This window comes from Perna viridis, chromosome 4, assembly GCF_037379345.1.
Source record: "Perna viridis isolate PV_CMFRI_1.1 ecotype Kerala chromosome 4, ASM3737934v1, whole genome shotgun sequence".
NCBI lineage: Eukaryota > Metazoa > Mollusca > Bivalvia > Mytilida > Mytilidae > Perna > Perna viridis.
In genome coordinates this window covers 26649222-26667311 of record NC_142448.1, presented here as the reverse complement: position 1 = coordinate 26667311, position 18090 = coordinate 26649222, and the positions used below count along the sequence as shown (strand labels likewise).

The 18090-nt window shown below is 32.9% G+C and overlaps 2 protein-coding genes and 1 pseudogene across 6 annotated transcripts in view; 1 reads left to right on the top strand and 2 right to left on the bottom strand.

Moving 5' to 3' along the window:
- Window positions 1-18090, top strand: part of LOC148619526 (uncharacterized) — a 102882-nt gene that overhangs the window by 65397 nt on the left and 19395 nt on the right. The gene's annotated exons all lie outside the window — the stretch shown is intronic.
- On the bottom strand, window positions 1706-6584 carry LOC148619528 (uncharacterized). Its single transcript, XM_088579507.1, has one exon. The coding sequence runs from the start codon at window positions 3952-3954 to the stop codon at window positions 2158-2160; it is 1797 nt and encodes a 598-aa protein (XP_088435633.1). The 5' UTR covers window positions 3955-6584; the 3' UTR covers window positions 1706-2157.
- On the bottom strand, window positions 13728-15407 carry LOC148619527 (uncharacterized; annotated as a pseudogene).

The following is an 18090-nucleotide window of genomic DNA, read 5'->3' as shown; positions in this document are numbered from 1 at the left end:
GGGAAGCCAAGCAGAGGGAGCCTGGCAGGTATCTCTTACTCTCGGGGAAGCCAGGCAGATACGTGTAATTGTAGTCATTGGTTTTGTAATATTTTTATATTATTACATGGTGAAACTTAACCCTACCCCCTTTCTGACTGATTACATGGTGAAACTTAACCCTAACCCCTTTCTGACCGGTTACATGGTGAAACTTAACCCTACCCCCTTTCTGACCGATTACATGGTGAAACTTAACCCTAACCCCTTTCTAACTGGTTACATGGTGAAACTTAACCCTACCCCCTTTCTAACTGATTACATGGTGAAACTTAACCCTTACCCCTTTCTGACTGGTTACATGGTGAAACTTAACCCTAACCCCTTTCTGACTGGCTACATGGTGAAACTTAACCCTAACCCCTTTCTGACTGGTTACATGGTGAAACTTAACCCTAACCCCTTTCTGACTGATTACATGGTGAAACTTAACCCTAACCCCTTTCTAACTGGTTACATGGTGAAACTTAACCCTACCCCCTTTCTAACTGGTTACATGGTGAAACTTAACCCATGGTGAAACTTAACCCTACCCCCTTTCTGACTGATTACATGGTGAAACTTAACCCATGGTGAAACTTAACCCTACCCCCTTTCTGACTGATTACATGGTGAAACAAGATGTTTGGTTCAGACAGGTTTTGGGTGTGGAAAGGGCTTCTCTGTATTGTCATCTGGAGAAACAGGAATAACTTTTTTTCATTATAGCCAGCTGCACAAGTGAATAGTATACCGGAATCACAATGTCTGTCCTTCAGTTTATCTGTTTGTTAGAATTACAATTACCAGTATCTTGGTTACCAATGGATTGTGTGTGTGCTTTATATTGATTGGGCATACATTGTAAGCCATATTTGTTGCTTTTCAATATAAACTTCCTGTAGAAGTGGGTGTATGCCTATCATGACAACACATGTAACACCATGTTTGATCTGTCCTGATATATCTTCATTGATTAGACTATTCATCAAATTTGACCCAGAATGTCTCAGGATTTATATCTTAACAAAGACCCTAAGTGGCCAACACCAAAATAGTACCATCCAAGTTGAAAGAGGGAACATTGTTTACAAAATAAGAAGACCAATTAAATAAATGGAAGGAACATTTTAATGAAGTTTTGATTAGAGAGTCACCACGTGATCTACACACATTTTATGAAGTTGGAATGCCATCACTACACATTAACCCAGGTGAAATATCTGAAGACGAGATTATTAATGCCATCGAGAAACTAAAAAACAACAAAGCAGCAGGGATTGATCAAATACAAGCTGAAGCATAAAAGTCATACATAGGACTAACTGTAGAAATTTGGATACAGCTATTGAATAAGATCATGAGAGATGAAGTTATACCAGCAGAATGGACACAAGGAATTATTGTCAAACTACCAAATAAAGGACAACTTGCTGATTGCAACAACTGGCCTGGTATTTGTCTTTTGTCAGTGCCAGAAAAAATCTTGAGTCATATTATACTAGAGAGACTTGAAGAATCAGTAGATTAAGTTTTGTGGGAAGAGCAAACTGGCTTTAGGAAAAGCTTTAGGTGATAATTATTATAGAACTATTATAGAACATACAAATGAATGGAACACGTCACTTTATATTAATTACTTTGACTTTGAAAAGACTTTTGAAAGTATACATAGCAAGTCTCTTTGGAAAAAATTAAGAATTAAATGGACAGATAGAGTATCTAACATTGAACTCACAGAACTGGAATAAGTAACATCAACATGGAAATGAAGGAAAGGAGATGGAAATATACAGAGCATGTGCTTAGAATGGAAAACACCAGGCATGTAAGGAAAGCACTATGATGGACACCAGCTGACAGAAGGAAACCAGGACAACCAAAGGGTACATGGAGAAGGAGGTTAGAGGGGAGATGAAAATGAATGGAATCAGTTGGGGTGAAATGGAAAAAAAGGCAAAAGACAGAACTGGATGGAGGACACCGGTGGATGTCTTATATGTTGTAATACACTAAGAGGATATGATGATAATAGATCTTCAATTCCAAAGTATTGCCAACCAATGTATATGTCCTCTTTAAAAACATATTTACAGTCCTAATTATTCTTTTTCAGTTCAATCACACATTAAGTTCACTTCACTCAGTTTCTGAAAATTCTACTTGATATAACTTGGCTTTCTCTGTATTTTGTATAAATGTGGTACATCCTATGTACATGATGTCCCTTACCTTCATATTAAATGTGATGCAATGTGGGAATTTAATACCAATGTCATAGGTATTGACATTTGATAGAGGTACCCCTTCATTGTTTAGCACATGTAAAGCATGATTGTTAAAATCACATACAATGACATTGTCAGATGGTGTCCTTGTCATGCCTGTAGGTGTGAATGGACTTATATCATTGTTGATGTCAGGATGTCCCATGTAATTGTTCAGTACATAACCAGTAGAACTCATCACTATAACTTGGCCATTATTATCACTGGATAAAACATCTCTAATAAAAATGTTCCCATTGCTTACACTGGCTGTCGGCCTTGGTACACAGAAAAGTCTTTTACCATGTTTATCACACTCCCATTCTGCCTGATATTTTCCATCAATGTCCATCACTATAACAACTCTTCTTCCTTGAACAGGAAATGGATGCCCTTGACTTCTGGTTCCTACAATAATCTTGTTGTCCAGACTGACGTGAGCACCTATTATGAGCAGTGACCCAGCATTGTATTTGGATTCCTTGATTCTACCTGTTGATCCATTCATGAGTTTCAGTATTGGTGTTCTATCAGCCAGTAGTATATCTTTACTTGTTGGAAGTAAAGTTTCAATATCTAATATTATTGGTATTACTTTTTTAAATGTTGTTTTGATGGTATCATTTTGAAGTAATATCTTTGCTATTGTGTGTGTGGTATTTGTACATGTAGCTTCAACAATGAAGAAAGAGCCATCAGGACCATCTCCTATGAAATGACAACATTTGAACTCAGTAGTGTATTCTTTCAGTACTTTGAGATGCCAGTTTTTTCGTGTTACTTCTTGTATACTTGCCTCCTCTAGTGATCCCAGAAGGTTTTCTGTTAAGTGTTTGTATTTTGGTACAAACTTCAGCGATTTTCGAAGGCTTAAGAAGTTACTTCCTTGAACGCTGTATTGTTTGTTGTCCAAGAGAGATGGTGTAGAGTTAAACAAGGCAGAAGCATCATTTGTAGCTTTAAGAATCTCATATTCTCTCCTCTTTACAGCAAAATCTTTTCTTGTTTGTGCAATCTTCTTTTTTTCTTTGTTCACAATTTTTTCTGTTGTTTCTATTCTTAGCTTTGCCTCTGCAGCAAGTCTGTCAAAATGTCTGTCTATATCATTCTTATAACTTAGTCTTTGTGTCTCAATATCTTTCTGTAGATTTGAGTATATTTCCTTTTCGTGTTCTTCAATCTCATTTACTCTTCTTTCTTCTTTGTCAAGCACTCTTTCCTTATTTTCCAAGTGAGTGATAGCATCATTCAGCTTTTTAATAGTCTCCTGGTAGAATTCTTTGATTTCACTAAATGGATGTCCAGCATGTTCTTTAGCTATACAGCTAGGACAAACTAACTTCTCACAAGTGGTGCAGTAGAGACAGCAGGATTCGTTAGAATGTACACTGCATGGAATGTTCTTATAATCCAGCTCAGCAATATTTTCTGTCTGTCCCACTTCTTTGATGTCAATGACTTTATGGTTTTTAGCATTCCTGAATTTAAGATGAACTTTCTCAGTACATTTGGTACACATTAACAAATCACATTCCAGACACTTAAATTTCAGTTTTGGCTCAGTTTCGCATAATTGGCACAGAATACTCTCCTGGGCTGTTACTATTGATTTTGAGAATGCCATTATGGAAATATCTATAATTCTTCCTGAATGTCTATATATATACATGTATATATATTTAGTATATATGTGTACACAATAATTACATTGTATACTGAGAGTGTTGTAGGTCAAGATGAGTTGAATGCTAAGTTCTCACTTTCCACTAGCTTCCAGGTCAAATGGTCACCGCTCTATTTAGTACCAAAAAAAAAAACACTGAACCAAGATCTATAAATTGTAAGAGCATAATTTGTGTGTATGTTGGTCAAAAGTAGTCAAAATAAGCTTAGAATGTGTACTTTAAAATCATATTTCTGATTTACTACAATTGTGTATGGATATTGTTTACATGTGTGATTAATTTGCTACCAGGCTGTCAGTTGGCAGAAAAGGTCCAATGCGGATTTTCAGTAATACTTATTCAAGTCAATTTTGTGAAAAATCTCTACATTCGTAGTACCATTAGCATAGTGATTTTGAAAGCTTCTTTCCCAAGCTTTGTAATGGTATGCAACTTTAAGATGTCGTTTGTTCTGGGAATTCGTCGTCATCTGTCGCTGTAGTCGTTAACAATTCTTCAAACACTTTCTCCACTGAAACTACTGAATGGATTTGATGAAACTTAAAATGATTGTTTTTTTTTAGAGTATCCTGCACAAAATGACCGTTTGGATTTTTGATCTGTTAAAAAGAAATGGCCTCTTTACTAAAAATAGAACATAGGGGATCAGACAGCAGTTTTTTGCATATATCTCCAAAACTGTTAGGTTTAACCAAATTCTGACATAGGGTAAAAGTGTTCAGCATGATGAGATCTATCTGTGGCATAATTTTAATGAAGATCTGTCGACCAACGTTGGAGTTATTGCCCTTTTTGGACGTTTTTTGCTGTTTTTGATGATATTACTTTAAATAATCTTCTTCTCAGAAACTACTACACAGAATTCAATGAAAGTTGGTATTACCTTTTTTTTTGGGTATTCTAAACAAAATGACCATTTTGATTTTTGGTCGGTGGAAAAAACATGGCCCCCGTTGAGTTGAATGGTGATGGCAAAAGATTGTTCTTGGTGGCTATTTTTCTGTAAATATTTATATTTGCTTTGATTTCAATGATAAACGTGGTCTCCTGATATGAATGGTGATGATGAAAATTTTGGATAGCCATGGTTTAACTATGTTCTTTTTCAGCAAATCTATATTGGACTAATGCCCCCTATGCCCAGGTGGAATAACAGGGCACAGAGGGACCCCTGCCCAAATTTTTTCCAGAGGTTTTAATAACACTTTGAAGGCATTTCCAGTATTGTACAGTGCCTTAGGTATTCTTTTGAACTTACAGCATTCTTCAATATATACTCTTTTTTGGTATTTTTTTGGTCAATTTTTTGTCAAACATGGTAACAAAGCTTGATACTTTTACCTACTTAGTTAATAGGGTACGGTTTGTCAGGTTTGTAAAGTAATGAGAACGTTTGAAGTGGTTAGTGAGACCATACGCTAAATTATGACATATTTCAGAGAGATGCATTAAGAGATGAAAATGCCTTTTCTGGTCATAATAGATGCATTGTACAAGATATTGTGAAAAACAACATAGCCACAAGATTTGTATGAGTAAAACTGACTCAAAACTTGACATCATTCCTTAAAATATCAAAAGTCACAGTTTTGGATACTCAAATGGTCATACTGCACAGACTAAGAATCACACAGAGATGATACAGGCATGATTCTGATTGTTGGAATCTTTCCTTTTTTCATAATGATTATACTATTAACTTCTACAGCTCCTTCAATTATCAATAGATTTCAAATAGCTAAAATTGTCATTTTAAGTAATTTAGGAAAATATCACTGAGGGGGATGATATAAAAATGGCCATTTCTTTGTAATCCCATGTCTGATTCTGATAGTTTTGGTCTTATTAGACTAACAGTATCACAATCTTTAATAAAATGTAAAAACAAAGACAAATAAAACCATAAAATTTCTTAAAAACAAGGTTTATTATTATTATTTATTTTGGAATTAAGACAATGATCACATAAAAAAAAAATTGTAAAACTAATCCCTACTCAAGGGGTTAGTCATGCCGTCATTGCTAAGTGGTAAGGTTAACAAAAGGCAAGAAAAACTTACGTACCCCCTTAGTCATGATGGCATGGGGTAATAGGGTACTACTAAGGTAGTAGGGGTAAGTTTTATTAAATACTTTTAAAAATTGTTTTCTGAAATCCAAAATAGTTCCAAATTCAACTAATACTTTGTTTAAACATCTTATAAATTTATACAGCTGATATTCTGAGTTAAAAGATCTGCCGTACTGTCCATATATCTTAAATTGTAAATAAAAACTTGAAAATATTTCTCCAATTAACTTAAATGGAAAATTCATATTAAGGCTGGATATCAAAATGCAAAGGTTTATATAAATTGTGACAATTCTTGTAAGATTCTTTAAATGCAAGATTGTAGGCCTCAGTCTTGCATTGACTTTCCCAAAGACATCTATAGTGAAGTGCATTTCTTAAAATTTTAACACTTATAGCACTTTTAAGGACATGTTGAAATTTAATTTTCTGCAAAAAAAAAAATATAAATAAATAGGGGGTGTCCTTGAAGATCACCGGTAGAAAAGAAGTCTTGAACTATAAATAACCATTTTCTTTACTTTCAGTTTCTTTTTGCACTCTCATCACATCTACCTTTTCAGAAGAACGTGTTCAATTTTCTTAACGAAAAGTTAGTCATATCACACGGTAGTATGATGTTTGCTCTATTTTAGAAATCACAGTTGATATTCTTTTGACAAACATAAATTTGTAAAGAGACAAATAGAAAAAGCATTTTCAAAACACGGATGGTATTGAAAGAAACTATTTTAATACCATCTGTGTTTTGATATACACCTGCTCAAGGATATGAAATGCAAGACTGGTACCAATAGACAACTTGTCATTTGGTTATCAATAATAGTTAATATCTGTTAAAACTTGTTTTCTGTTTATTAGTACATTTACTATTTTAGATTAAACCATGTGACTTTAAACAATATATCTAACTATCATCATGACATACATAGCTAACTATCATCATGACATACATATCTAACAATCATCATGACATACATAGCTAACAATCATCATGACATACATATCTAACAATCATCGTGACAATCATCATGACATACATATCTAACAATCATCATGACATACATAGCTAACAATCATCGTGACATACATATATAACAATCATCATGACATACATATAAAACAATCATCATGACATACATAGCTAACAATCATCGTGACATACATATAAAACAATCATCGTGACATACGTATCTAACAATCATCGTGACATACATATCTAACAATCATCATGACATACATATCTAACAATCATCATGACATACATAGCTAACAATCATCGTGACATACGTATCTAACAATCATCATGACATACATATATAACAATCATCGTGACATACATATATAACAATCATCATGACATACATATAAAGCAATCATCGTGACATACATATATAACAATCATCATGACATACATATATAACAATCATCATGACATACGTATCTAACAATCATCATGACATACGTATCTAACAATCATCGTGACATACATAGCTAACAATCATCATGACATACGTATCTAACAATCATCGTGACATACATAGCTAACAATCATCATGACATACGTATCTAACAATCATCGTGACATACATAGCTAACAATCATCATGACATACATATATAACAATCATCGTGACATACATAGCTAACAATCATCATGACATACATATATAACAATCATCGTGACATACATAGCTAACAATCATCGTGACATACATAGCTAACAATCATCGTGACATACATATCTAACAATCATCATGACATACATAGCTAACAATCATCGTGACATACATATATAACAATCATCATGACATACATAGCTAACAATCATCGTGACATACATATCTAACAATCATCATGACATACATAGCTAACAATCATCGTGACATACATATATAACAATCATCGTGACATACATATCTAACAATCATCATGACATACATTGCTAACAATCATCGTGACATACATATCTAACAATCATCATGACATACATAGCTAACAATCATCGTGACATACATATAAAACAATCATCATGACATACATAGCTAACAATCATCATGACATACGTATCTAACAATCATCATGACATACATATCTAACAATCATCGTGACATACATAGCTAACAATCATCATGACATATGTATCTAACAATCATCGTGACATACATATCTAACAATCATCGTGACATACATATCTAACAATCATCGTGACATACGTATCTAACAATCATCATGACATACGTATCTAACAATCATCGTGACATACATATCTAACAATCATCGTGACATACGTATCTAACAATCATAGTGACATACGTGGCCTGTTTTGAAAAATTTGGTGTGTGAAAACATACTTTTTATAACATTTGAAAAAGTATAAAACCATGAAAATTTAAATTAAATGTTAATCTATTTCTAGACTGCTTTGGTGTAGAATAAAAACATTTCTAAATATTATATCAATGTCTTCTGCATGCAGCAATAAAAACTTTACAAATTATGTCATATTTTATAATCTCAGAAAGTTTTTAAGATATTAATAAGAATGTCAGCTCAGTCAGAATTTAACACTCAAGTATTCAATTGCTTTTACATAGCATTTATGAAGTATGCTTTCAGTAAGACAAAGGTGTGTTAAATGATACTCATATGATTTTTAAGGCATCCTGTAGGAGGCACGACTGTGTTAACAATTTATATCTGATCTATTTGACATGTGAAGCTCGCAGGATGGATAATAGTATCACATAGTCATTGTGGACATCATTGTCTGTGCCCATGCCATTGTCATATGTAGACTTCATGCTCAGGCAATGACTTGAGTGTAAGTGTATAGATCATTATAAAATTATACCACTAAAAAGTGGGTGAATGGACCAAGTGCACCTGTAGGGTAAGTGTCATCTGCTTTTGTAGAAACACCAGCTTAGTGTTCATAAAACTTCAAGTCCGATGTAGACGAAAAAGCAAAGGAAAACTATGGAATGGTGAACAAACTGGTTCTTATGATGCAGAGGGATACACACTAGTGATCCAAGAGTTCATAAAGAGGACCATAAAACTTCTGTAGTGATGACAACAGTGGTCATCTCTGCACTGATTTATGATAAAAGAGATGACTTCAATTTTAATATCATAAATTTTCCTTACCTGTACAGCAATGTACCTTCATCTGCGTATGGTGTTTATATTTCACAATTAATTCACTACTCTAGAGCAAGTACTAACTGCTCTGATTTCATTGAATGCCATAAATATCTGCGTAACAGACTCCTGAATTAGGGGTGTGAAAAAATGTGTTTCAAAAGGTCTCTTACCGAATTCTTTTTTAGATATCAGTCCTTGGTTGTAAAATGCTCAATTTCTTCTAAAATAACGAGTGCCGGTAATGATTGTTTTTGTAAATTGTTCTTTGTGACTGCTGATTTACTGATTATGAGGCCAAAGCAAAGATTTATTTTGGATTTGACTTGATTATGGATAGGATTATTCAATCTTGTAGCAATATAACCTTGTTCCAGAAGCCTAATTGTAAGAAGTCTAGCTCAGTAAAAAAAGTCTGTGTAGTTTCATTAAGTTTTTGCATAACCTATGAGTTGTGATACGAAAACTCCATACACAGGTGCTGAAGGGATGTTCCCACAGATAAAAAGATAATTGTCAATATAGAATGAGAAGTCATCATGTCTGTAATATCGATAGTTTTTAAAAAAGTTTCCTGTACCATTGATCAAGCGTAGGTCAGGATATGAGGCTGACTTCATATTGTCTGTAGTGACCTTTATCTCAACTTTTTGGGGGTAGATGTGATGCATGAAATCCCAGAAACTAGGTTTGTTTAATAATAATGCATCATCTATATAGTGGAAACTGAGATCAAAGGATCTGGTCAAATGATGTTCTTCTTTTGGTGTATATCAGCTATAAAGTCACACTCATAAGAGTGAAGGAATAAGTCAGCGCGTCATACGTACAGTTTGCCAACCGTTTGTTGAAAAATGCATCCGCCACACTGAACAAATATGTTGTCAGAGAACATCTGTAGTATATTTGGAAGATGATTTGGATAACGAAATTTGCAATATATATTATTGGTATTTTTATATTTGGAATCGTTATCACAAAATATGAGGAATGCTGTTATATATCTGTATCTGTATCCAAGGCAGTCTTAGAGTGATTTTGGGGGTTGCAGTTTGAATTTAAAGGATTAAGAGGCTAGAAACAAGCATTTTCTTGATATCCCGACAATAACTTGTCTACAAATTAATGTACCTCCTTGGAATTTGACCTCAAGGTGCTACATTACGAAAGACTATTGTTTTTAGGTTCAGGTATGAGGGGATTTTCCTTTAAAGGCAAAAATTTATGTTTTTTGCAGGTTTCAGTCAATATCTTGAATATTTTGATAGAATGAAACTTTCGATTGATGAAATGATCCTCATGATAGGTCCTACCAAAGTCTTCATGGAGTCAAAATTGTCTGACAATTTCTTGTTAAGAGTTATTGCCCTTGAAAAGCAAAAATTTAACCAGATGAGCAATTCAGGCTCCTGGGAGCCTCTTGTTTTCTTGGTCACCATATATTTTACCTTGTTTTTCAATTTCAAAAGAAATTAAATTTAAATTACACCTTGTTGAAAAATTTGTTCCATTAAAACAATAGTTCAAAAGCATTGAATCTAAGACATGAAGGAGATTCAGAAAATGTTTGGTTCAGACAGCTTTTTTTTTTTAGAATAAACTGGGTGGTTTAGGTTAGTTAGGCTTCTCTATGCACAGATAGAATTTGTACACATCAACATCTCACACCTTAAAAAGGTAATGAATCATTTCATTCATGTATTAAAGTGAATGAAATGAAATAACTTTGCTTATTTTGATTTGAGGACACATTTAATAACACTGGTTTTATTTTAATGCATGGAAATGATTTGAATGAACTTTTGGTTTTGAGCCAAGTAGGAATAAAGGGCCACAAAGGGCCAGAAACTTAGATGTGCATGAAGGAACATAATTCCTGTGGGCAGACTCCAAAGGGAGGTAATCCAAATTAAGGGTTTTTACATGTTAAATCCTTGTAAGTGGAACTCCTCCTAAACCGCTCAAGGGATTTTTATTAAATTTCATAGGAAGATTGTTTATGATATTTAGATGTGCATGAAGAAATATAATTAATGTGTGGGGACACCAAAGGGAGATAATAATATTCAAGGGTTTTACATTTTAAGACCTTTTGTGTTGCTGCTCCTTCATCACTCAAGTGATTTTTATGTAATTCTATTGGAAGGTTATGCATCATATGTAGATGTGCATGAAGGATCACAATTACAGTCAGAGGACATCAAAGGGAGATAATCTATATTAAGGGTTTTACATATTAAAACCTTGTAAGTGCAACTCCTCCTAAACTGCTAAAGGGATTTTGATGAAATTTTGTAAGAAGGTTGGATATTATATGTAGGAACACAACTACTGTTGGTAGACTCCAAACAGAAATAAATCCAAATTCAAGGTTTTAAATTTCAGTCCATTTGAAGTGGGGGTATTCTCTTTGTGAGCTTGCTCATAGTATTTCTAGTTTATAGCTATTTTTTGCTGGATATTAAAAACAATCATTTTAGTGTTTTGCAGTAACTTATTTCACAATTGAGACCAAAGTTGTTTTAATAATGAATGAAAGTTATGTATATGACACATTTGTAAGGAAATAATGACTCCTATTTTCTTATCTCTGTTTACAACTTAATTATGTTACATCTTGTCTATTGTGACAGTTTTGTGTTGGTCATATGTAAATGTGTCTATTTCATTTCTTTGTTTATGATGGTTATCTCTTACAGAGTCCATCTTTTGACAGACATAGTTTGATTCAAGACTGTCTGCCCATTCATATGTTTTGTTCATAACGGTGTTGTATGAAAACTTTTAACGGCTCTATATTTTTATAATTATATTTCCTGCAAAATGGTGAAAATTAATGGTTTCATTAGAGATTTCCTTGTTTTGATTGTTGTTTTATTTAAGGAGGTAGACCTAGGGTAAGGGACACAACTATTACAAGTTATTGGAACGTTTGTATTCAGCATTTTACATCAATGTCATGTAAGCATCAAAGTAACTTTGACTGATTTCATTCTGTTTCATATGATAGGCTTTGGTGAAATTGAATATGATGCAAATATACTACTGATTTCAAGAGCTATGTCCATTAACTTAGGTCTACCTCCTTAAATTGTCAACTCTTTTTATAAGAAATGGTATTACTTATTGTATAGATTTACACCATGAGTACAAATATTGTCAGACTCACGTATAGTTAGTTTGTTTCTGTTATCTACTTCATTTTATTTAATAGATTTTTTGGATGTTTTACTGCTCCATCATGAAAAAATGCAAAACATGACTTAAGAACATCATCAACAAATGAGTATATTGTTGTTTTTGTAATACTCTTACAAATTTACATGGTAAAGATTTTCTAAACCCTACCCTTTCTGCCTGAAGGATCTTTTTCATTAAGGTTCTGCTAAAGTCAAAATCTAGGACATTAATTGTCAAGATTATTGTAGTCAATATGTTAAGAATGCAATTATTATATTCCTGAAAACTTTGCTTTATGCTTCTTTATACAGTATTCTACATATATAAGCATATTTCATTCCTTCACAAAACATGTTGCTACAGCCATAATTTGATAACAACAGAAGTGTAAATAACATGTTTTAAAATAATTGTATAGATTACCAGTACAGACTTCTGTTTGAAAATGCAAAAATACTATAGCCTAAATATTTAGTGCAGTGCAAGCTAGCAATAATTTGTGCCAGATTTGAATGAAATTTAAATGTTGATGTCTATTGGTTGTGGTATTTAGTTGGATCATGACATAAAGTATCTCAATTCATCTAAATCTAAAGAAATGGCAACTTTTTCAAGGAAATTAATGCTAGCTTGCAGTGCATAATACATTTAGGAACAGGACTATATGAATTTCAGACTTCAAATCTTGTTTTTGACAGCTGTAGATTTATTCTAAAATTTGTTGTTTACACTTTTGTTGTTTACACTTCTGTTGTTTATTAGAAGTTATAAAACATTTTTTTGACTTGTGTTTGTTAGTCATATACATAAAAAAAGATGCCTATAGCAATGTTTCAGCACTAAATTTAATGTATTATTTAAACTACGAATGAAAACATTTCATTTAAGAATGTCTTAGATATTGATTTTACCTGAACCTTAAAACAGTTGTTTGGCTAACATATCTTAAATGCATTGAAATTGGAATGACTGTAGAAGATGCCTGATTCAGACAGGTTTTGGGTGTAAACAGACTTTTCTGTATTGACAAATTAAGACACAAAAAGAATTTGTTCTGGTATACACTTACTCCTCCAAAAAAGGTAATGAATCATTTTAAACATGGTCTAAAGATAAATTAAGAAATTATGCTAATATTTATTTTAGTTCACATTTGAAGACACTGTATTTATTTGAGTTGTCCCATTATATTTCCAATGTTAAATTATTCAGCAAATTGACCCAAAATGCCTCATGTTGTACTCTAAATGTGAAAATATTGCCCACCATATGTTTATATGTCTTCTCTAAAAAAAAAATAAAAGCCTACATTTATTTGCGGTTGTATTTATTCTTTTTCGATTCTCTCATACATAAGTTCACTTCATTCAATTTCTGAAAATTCCACTAGGCATAACTTTGCTTTCTCTGTACTGCCTATATATGTGGTGCATCCTATGTATAAGATATTCTGGTCCCTGGTATTAAATGTGATGCAATATGGGGAGTTAATACCAATGTCAGTAGTATTGATGTATGATAGAGGAACTCCTTCATTGTTCAGCAAATGTAAAGTGTCATTGTTATAATCACAAATGATGACATTGTCAGATGGTGTCCTTGTCATTTCTGTTGGTGTAAAAGGACTTGTTTCTTTGTTGATGTCAGGATGTCCCATGTAGGTGTTCAGAACTTCACCATATGGACTCATCACTATAACTTGCCCACTATCATTACTGGAGAAAATATCTCTAATAAAAATGTTCCCATTGCTTACACTGGCTGTAGGCCTAGGTATAGAGAAAAGTCTTTTATCACTTTTATCACACTCCCATTCTGCTTGTTGGTTACCTTCAATGTCCAATCACTATGACAACTCTTCTTCCTTGAACAGGAAATAAATCTCCAGGACTTCTGGCTCCTACAATGACCTTGTTGTCCAGACTGACTTGGACAGCTATGATGAGAAGGGATCCAACATTGTATTTTGATTCTCTGATATCACCTGTTGTTCCATTTATGAGTTTCAGTATTGGTGTTCTATCAGCCAGTAGTATGTGTTTACTTTTTGGAAGTAAAGTTTTAATATCTAATATTGATGGTATTGTTTTTGTAAATGTTGATTTGATGGTATTGTTTTTTGTAAATGTTGATTTGATGGTATTGTTTTTGTAAATGTTGATTTGATGGTATTGTTTTGGTAAATGTTGATTTGTTGGTATCCTTTTTAAATAATATTTTTGCTATAGTGTGGGTATGATTTGTTGCTGTAGCATCAGCAATAAAGAAAGCATGATCAGAACAGGCAGCAATAAAGTGACAACAGCTCAACTTGGTTGTGTATTCTTTCTGCACTGTGAGTTGCATGTTTTTTCTTCTTTTTTCTTGTTGATTTGTCTCTTCTAATGACCCTAATGTCTCTTACTTACAGCAAAATCTTTTCTTGTTTGTGAAATCTTCTCTTTTTTTTATCCAGCGATTTGTCAATTGTGTCTATTCTAAGCTTTGCCTCTGCAGCAAGTTTGTCAAAATGTTTGTCTATATCATTCTTATAACTTAGTCTATGCACCTCAATGTCTTTTTGTAGATTTGAGTACATTTCATTTTCATGATCTTTGATTCTAATTACCCTTTTTTCTCCTTTGTTTAGTTCTCTTTCCTTATTTTCCAAGTGAGTGATAGCATCATTCAGCTTTTTAATAGTCTCCTGGTAGAATTCTCTGATTTCACTAAATGGATGTCTCCAGCATGTTCTTTAGCTACACAACTAGGACAAACTAACTTCTCACAAGTGGTGCAGTTGAGACAGCAGGATTCGTTAGAATGTACACTGCATGGAATGTTCTTATAATCCAGCTCAGCCGTATTTTCTGTCTTTCCCACTTCCTGGATATCAATAACTATGGTTTTGAACATTCTTGAATTTAAGATGAACTTTCTCAGTATATTTGGTACACATTAACAAATCACACTCTAGGCACTTATATTTCAGTTTTGGCTCAGTTTCACATAATTGACACAGAATAATATCCTGGGTTCTTACTGCTGACTTTGAGAACACCATTTTGGAAATATTAATCTTCTTCATTGCTTTCTAATTATATACAATTGGTATGCATATCTACAAAAGAAATACAGTGTATGTGAAGAGTGTTTTAAATTAAGACACTTTGTATTGTATGATTCTTTTTAAAACAGCTGATATTCAAAGTTCATAGATAATTCTTTATATTGTAAATGAAACTATGATGTGCCCTTCAGTGAACTTAAATGAAACAGAAAAGTTTAATGTCCTTGAAGGGAGACAATTCTTGTTTTATTCTCTAAATGCAAGATCGTAGGGTGCACTGGACCACAAAAAAAATAAATATAAAAAAAATTGGAAAGTAATCACTTTTAAAGTTGGAACTATATTCATATACAATGAATAACCAAGGGGAATTGATTGTGGGTCTGTTGGGTCTCAGTATCGAATTCATATTCCCAAAAATGTCTATAGTGAAGTGCATATTTTTAGGATTTAAAAAAAAAAAAAAAAAAAAAAAAAAAAAAAATAATTGTAAATTGATTCAATAAAACGTTCACTTATGTAGCATTTCTAAGGACATGTGAGAAAATAATTTCCGCAAAAAAAGTAGGGTGAGTCCACAAAGATCAGACAGAAAAGTAGTCTTGAACTAAAAATAGCTATTTTCTCCACTTTTACTTTCATTTTGCATTCATCAAACCGACCTTTTCAGTGGAACATTTTTTTGTTATAAGGGTGCACAATACAGTTACATTTATGTGCACACCAATTTGACACTGTCAAATTTTGTAAAACTTAAAATTAAAAGTTGAAATTTGGTTGATATATTGTATAAATATATTTAAGCATTTATATATAGACAGATGCAATATGTGTAATGGTAAACAGGTTTAATTTAAATGAAGAATGGTACCCAGAATGTTTCTGTCCCCTGCCGTATTTGGTTCTCTCCACAGCATAAGATGGCTGATTTTTGAAAAAGTACCTTATTTTGCATGAACTTTTGGAACTAAAATTGTGAGAGAAATTAATCGAAAAGGGTGTTGTTATTTTAACCTTTTTTCCACCTACTCCATGCATAGCTGCTTTCATCCTGAGGTAGTGTCTAAGTGCCTGATATTTTATAAAACATAGTAATTGGCTGTTAGTTTTGGAAAGGCACCCCTGAGTTGTAATCAAACTCAGTAATATTGATTTCTTATGTTACCATGGCTACTGGATTTTATAACAATAATCACTAAATTACTTGTAAATTACTTGAACTTCCACACACCAAGGATTAGAAATATATGTACTTTTTTTATGACAAAACACTTCTGTGTGTACTACCTCAAATCAGCTTTATATCAACAAAATGAGACCAAATTTTCAGAATTGACCTAACTGTATTGTACTACCTAATGTTAGATTTGCTTGATAAAATTTAGGTTACAGACCACCAATTCAACCAATGAGCATTTGGAACGTACGCAAAAATAGTCCTACGCAGAAATTACCCCTGTTCCTCATAGTGCTGTGAAAAAAGTTCTCATTTTATTTAAAAAATTTAAATAGTTTCTGAAAGGAAAAACATTTCTGTACATTTTATAGGTGCATTTTGCTTCTTGTGATGTGAAGCCTAATCTCCATAATGATTTTTAAATATAATCCTATCTTGTGAAAACACTGGGATTTCCCATGCTATTTATAGACCCTTCACTTCCGGTGACCAGTACTGCACTGCAAGTCTGCTAACCCCACATGCCATTCTGAGGATTGTGAGCTGACATATGTAGAATCATGCTGATATATAGTCCTCTGCAGGTTAGAGTTAAGGTAAAGTCCAGAGAAGCCATTGAATATTGTGAAATTAGCATAGAAGCCTATGGGAAGTGGAATTAGTGGTTTTTAGCCTAAAAAGTTTGTCATCTTACAGTATTATGTTTGCTCTATTTTATAAGTCATTGTTCATATCTTTTGACAAAACATTATAGTTGGTAGAGAGACAAAAAGAAAATGCACTATATTGTTATACCCTCCATGTTTTGACATACACCCACTCAAGGATATGCAATGTGATACTGGTAGCATTACTAGTGAACTATTTTAGATAATACCAGGAAACATTGAACAGGTTATCTAACATTATTATTATGACATACATAGCCTGTTTTGATAAATTTTTTTGTGAAAACATTTCCCATTTTATAACATTAAATGTATGAAATAATGAAAATTTATAAAAATGTTAATCTATTTCTATGCTACTTTGGTGTATAATAAAAACAAATATGAATATTATATTCACATCTTCTGCAGCAATTATGTCAACCTGTTCAGAATTTAATAATCAAGTACCCATTTGCTTTTACTGAACATATAGGAAGTATATGTGCCATAAAATGTAGGTCTGTAAACAATACCATACACATGTAATTTATTACCAAATTTGAAAAGACATATGAAAGAAATTATTCTCTTACATCTATCAATCAAGTCCCTGAAGTAGCAGTGTAAAACTGGACACAGAAGATGTATCCAATTTTGTTCCCATAGTGCAGTCACAAGAAAAGGGAGATGTGAATTTAGATGACTTGATAAGTGTAGACAACTTATCCTTCTTATTTCAAAATTGGCCTGAGGCTAAAGAAATCAAAGATACAAATTCTTGCATGATTTCTGATATTTTGCATGATGGAAATCCTCCTTAATATACATGTGTCATCCTAGTAATGAAGAT

Coding starts and splice junctions, on each gene's coding strand:
- LOC148619528 (XM_088579507.1), bottom strand. CDS start 3,954: ATGTATATATATAGACATTCAGGAAGAATTATAGATATTTCCATAATG.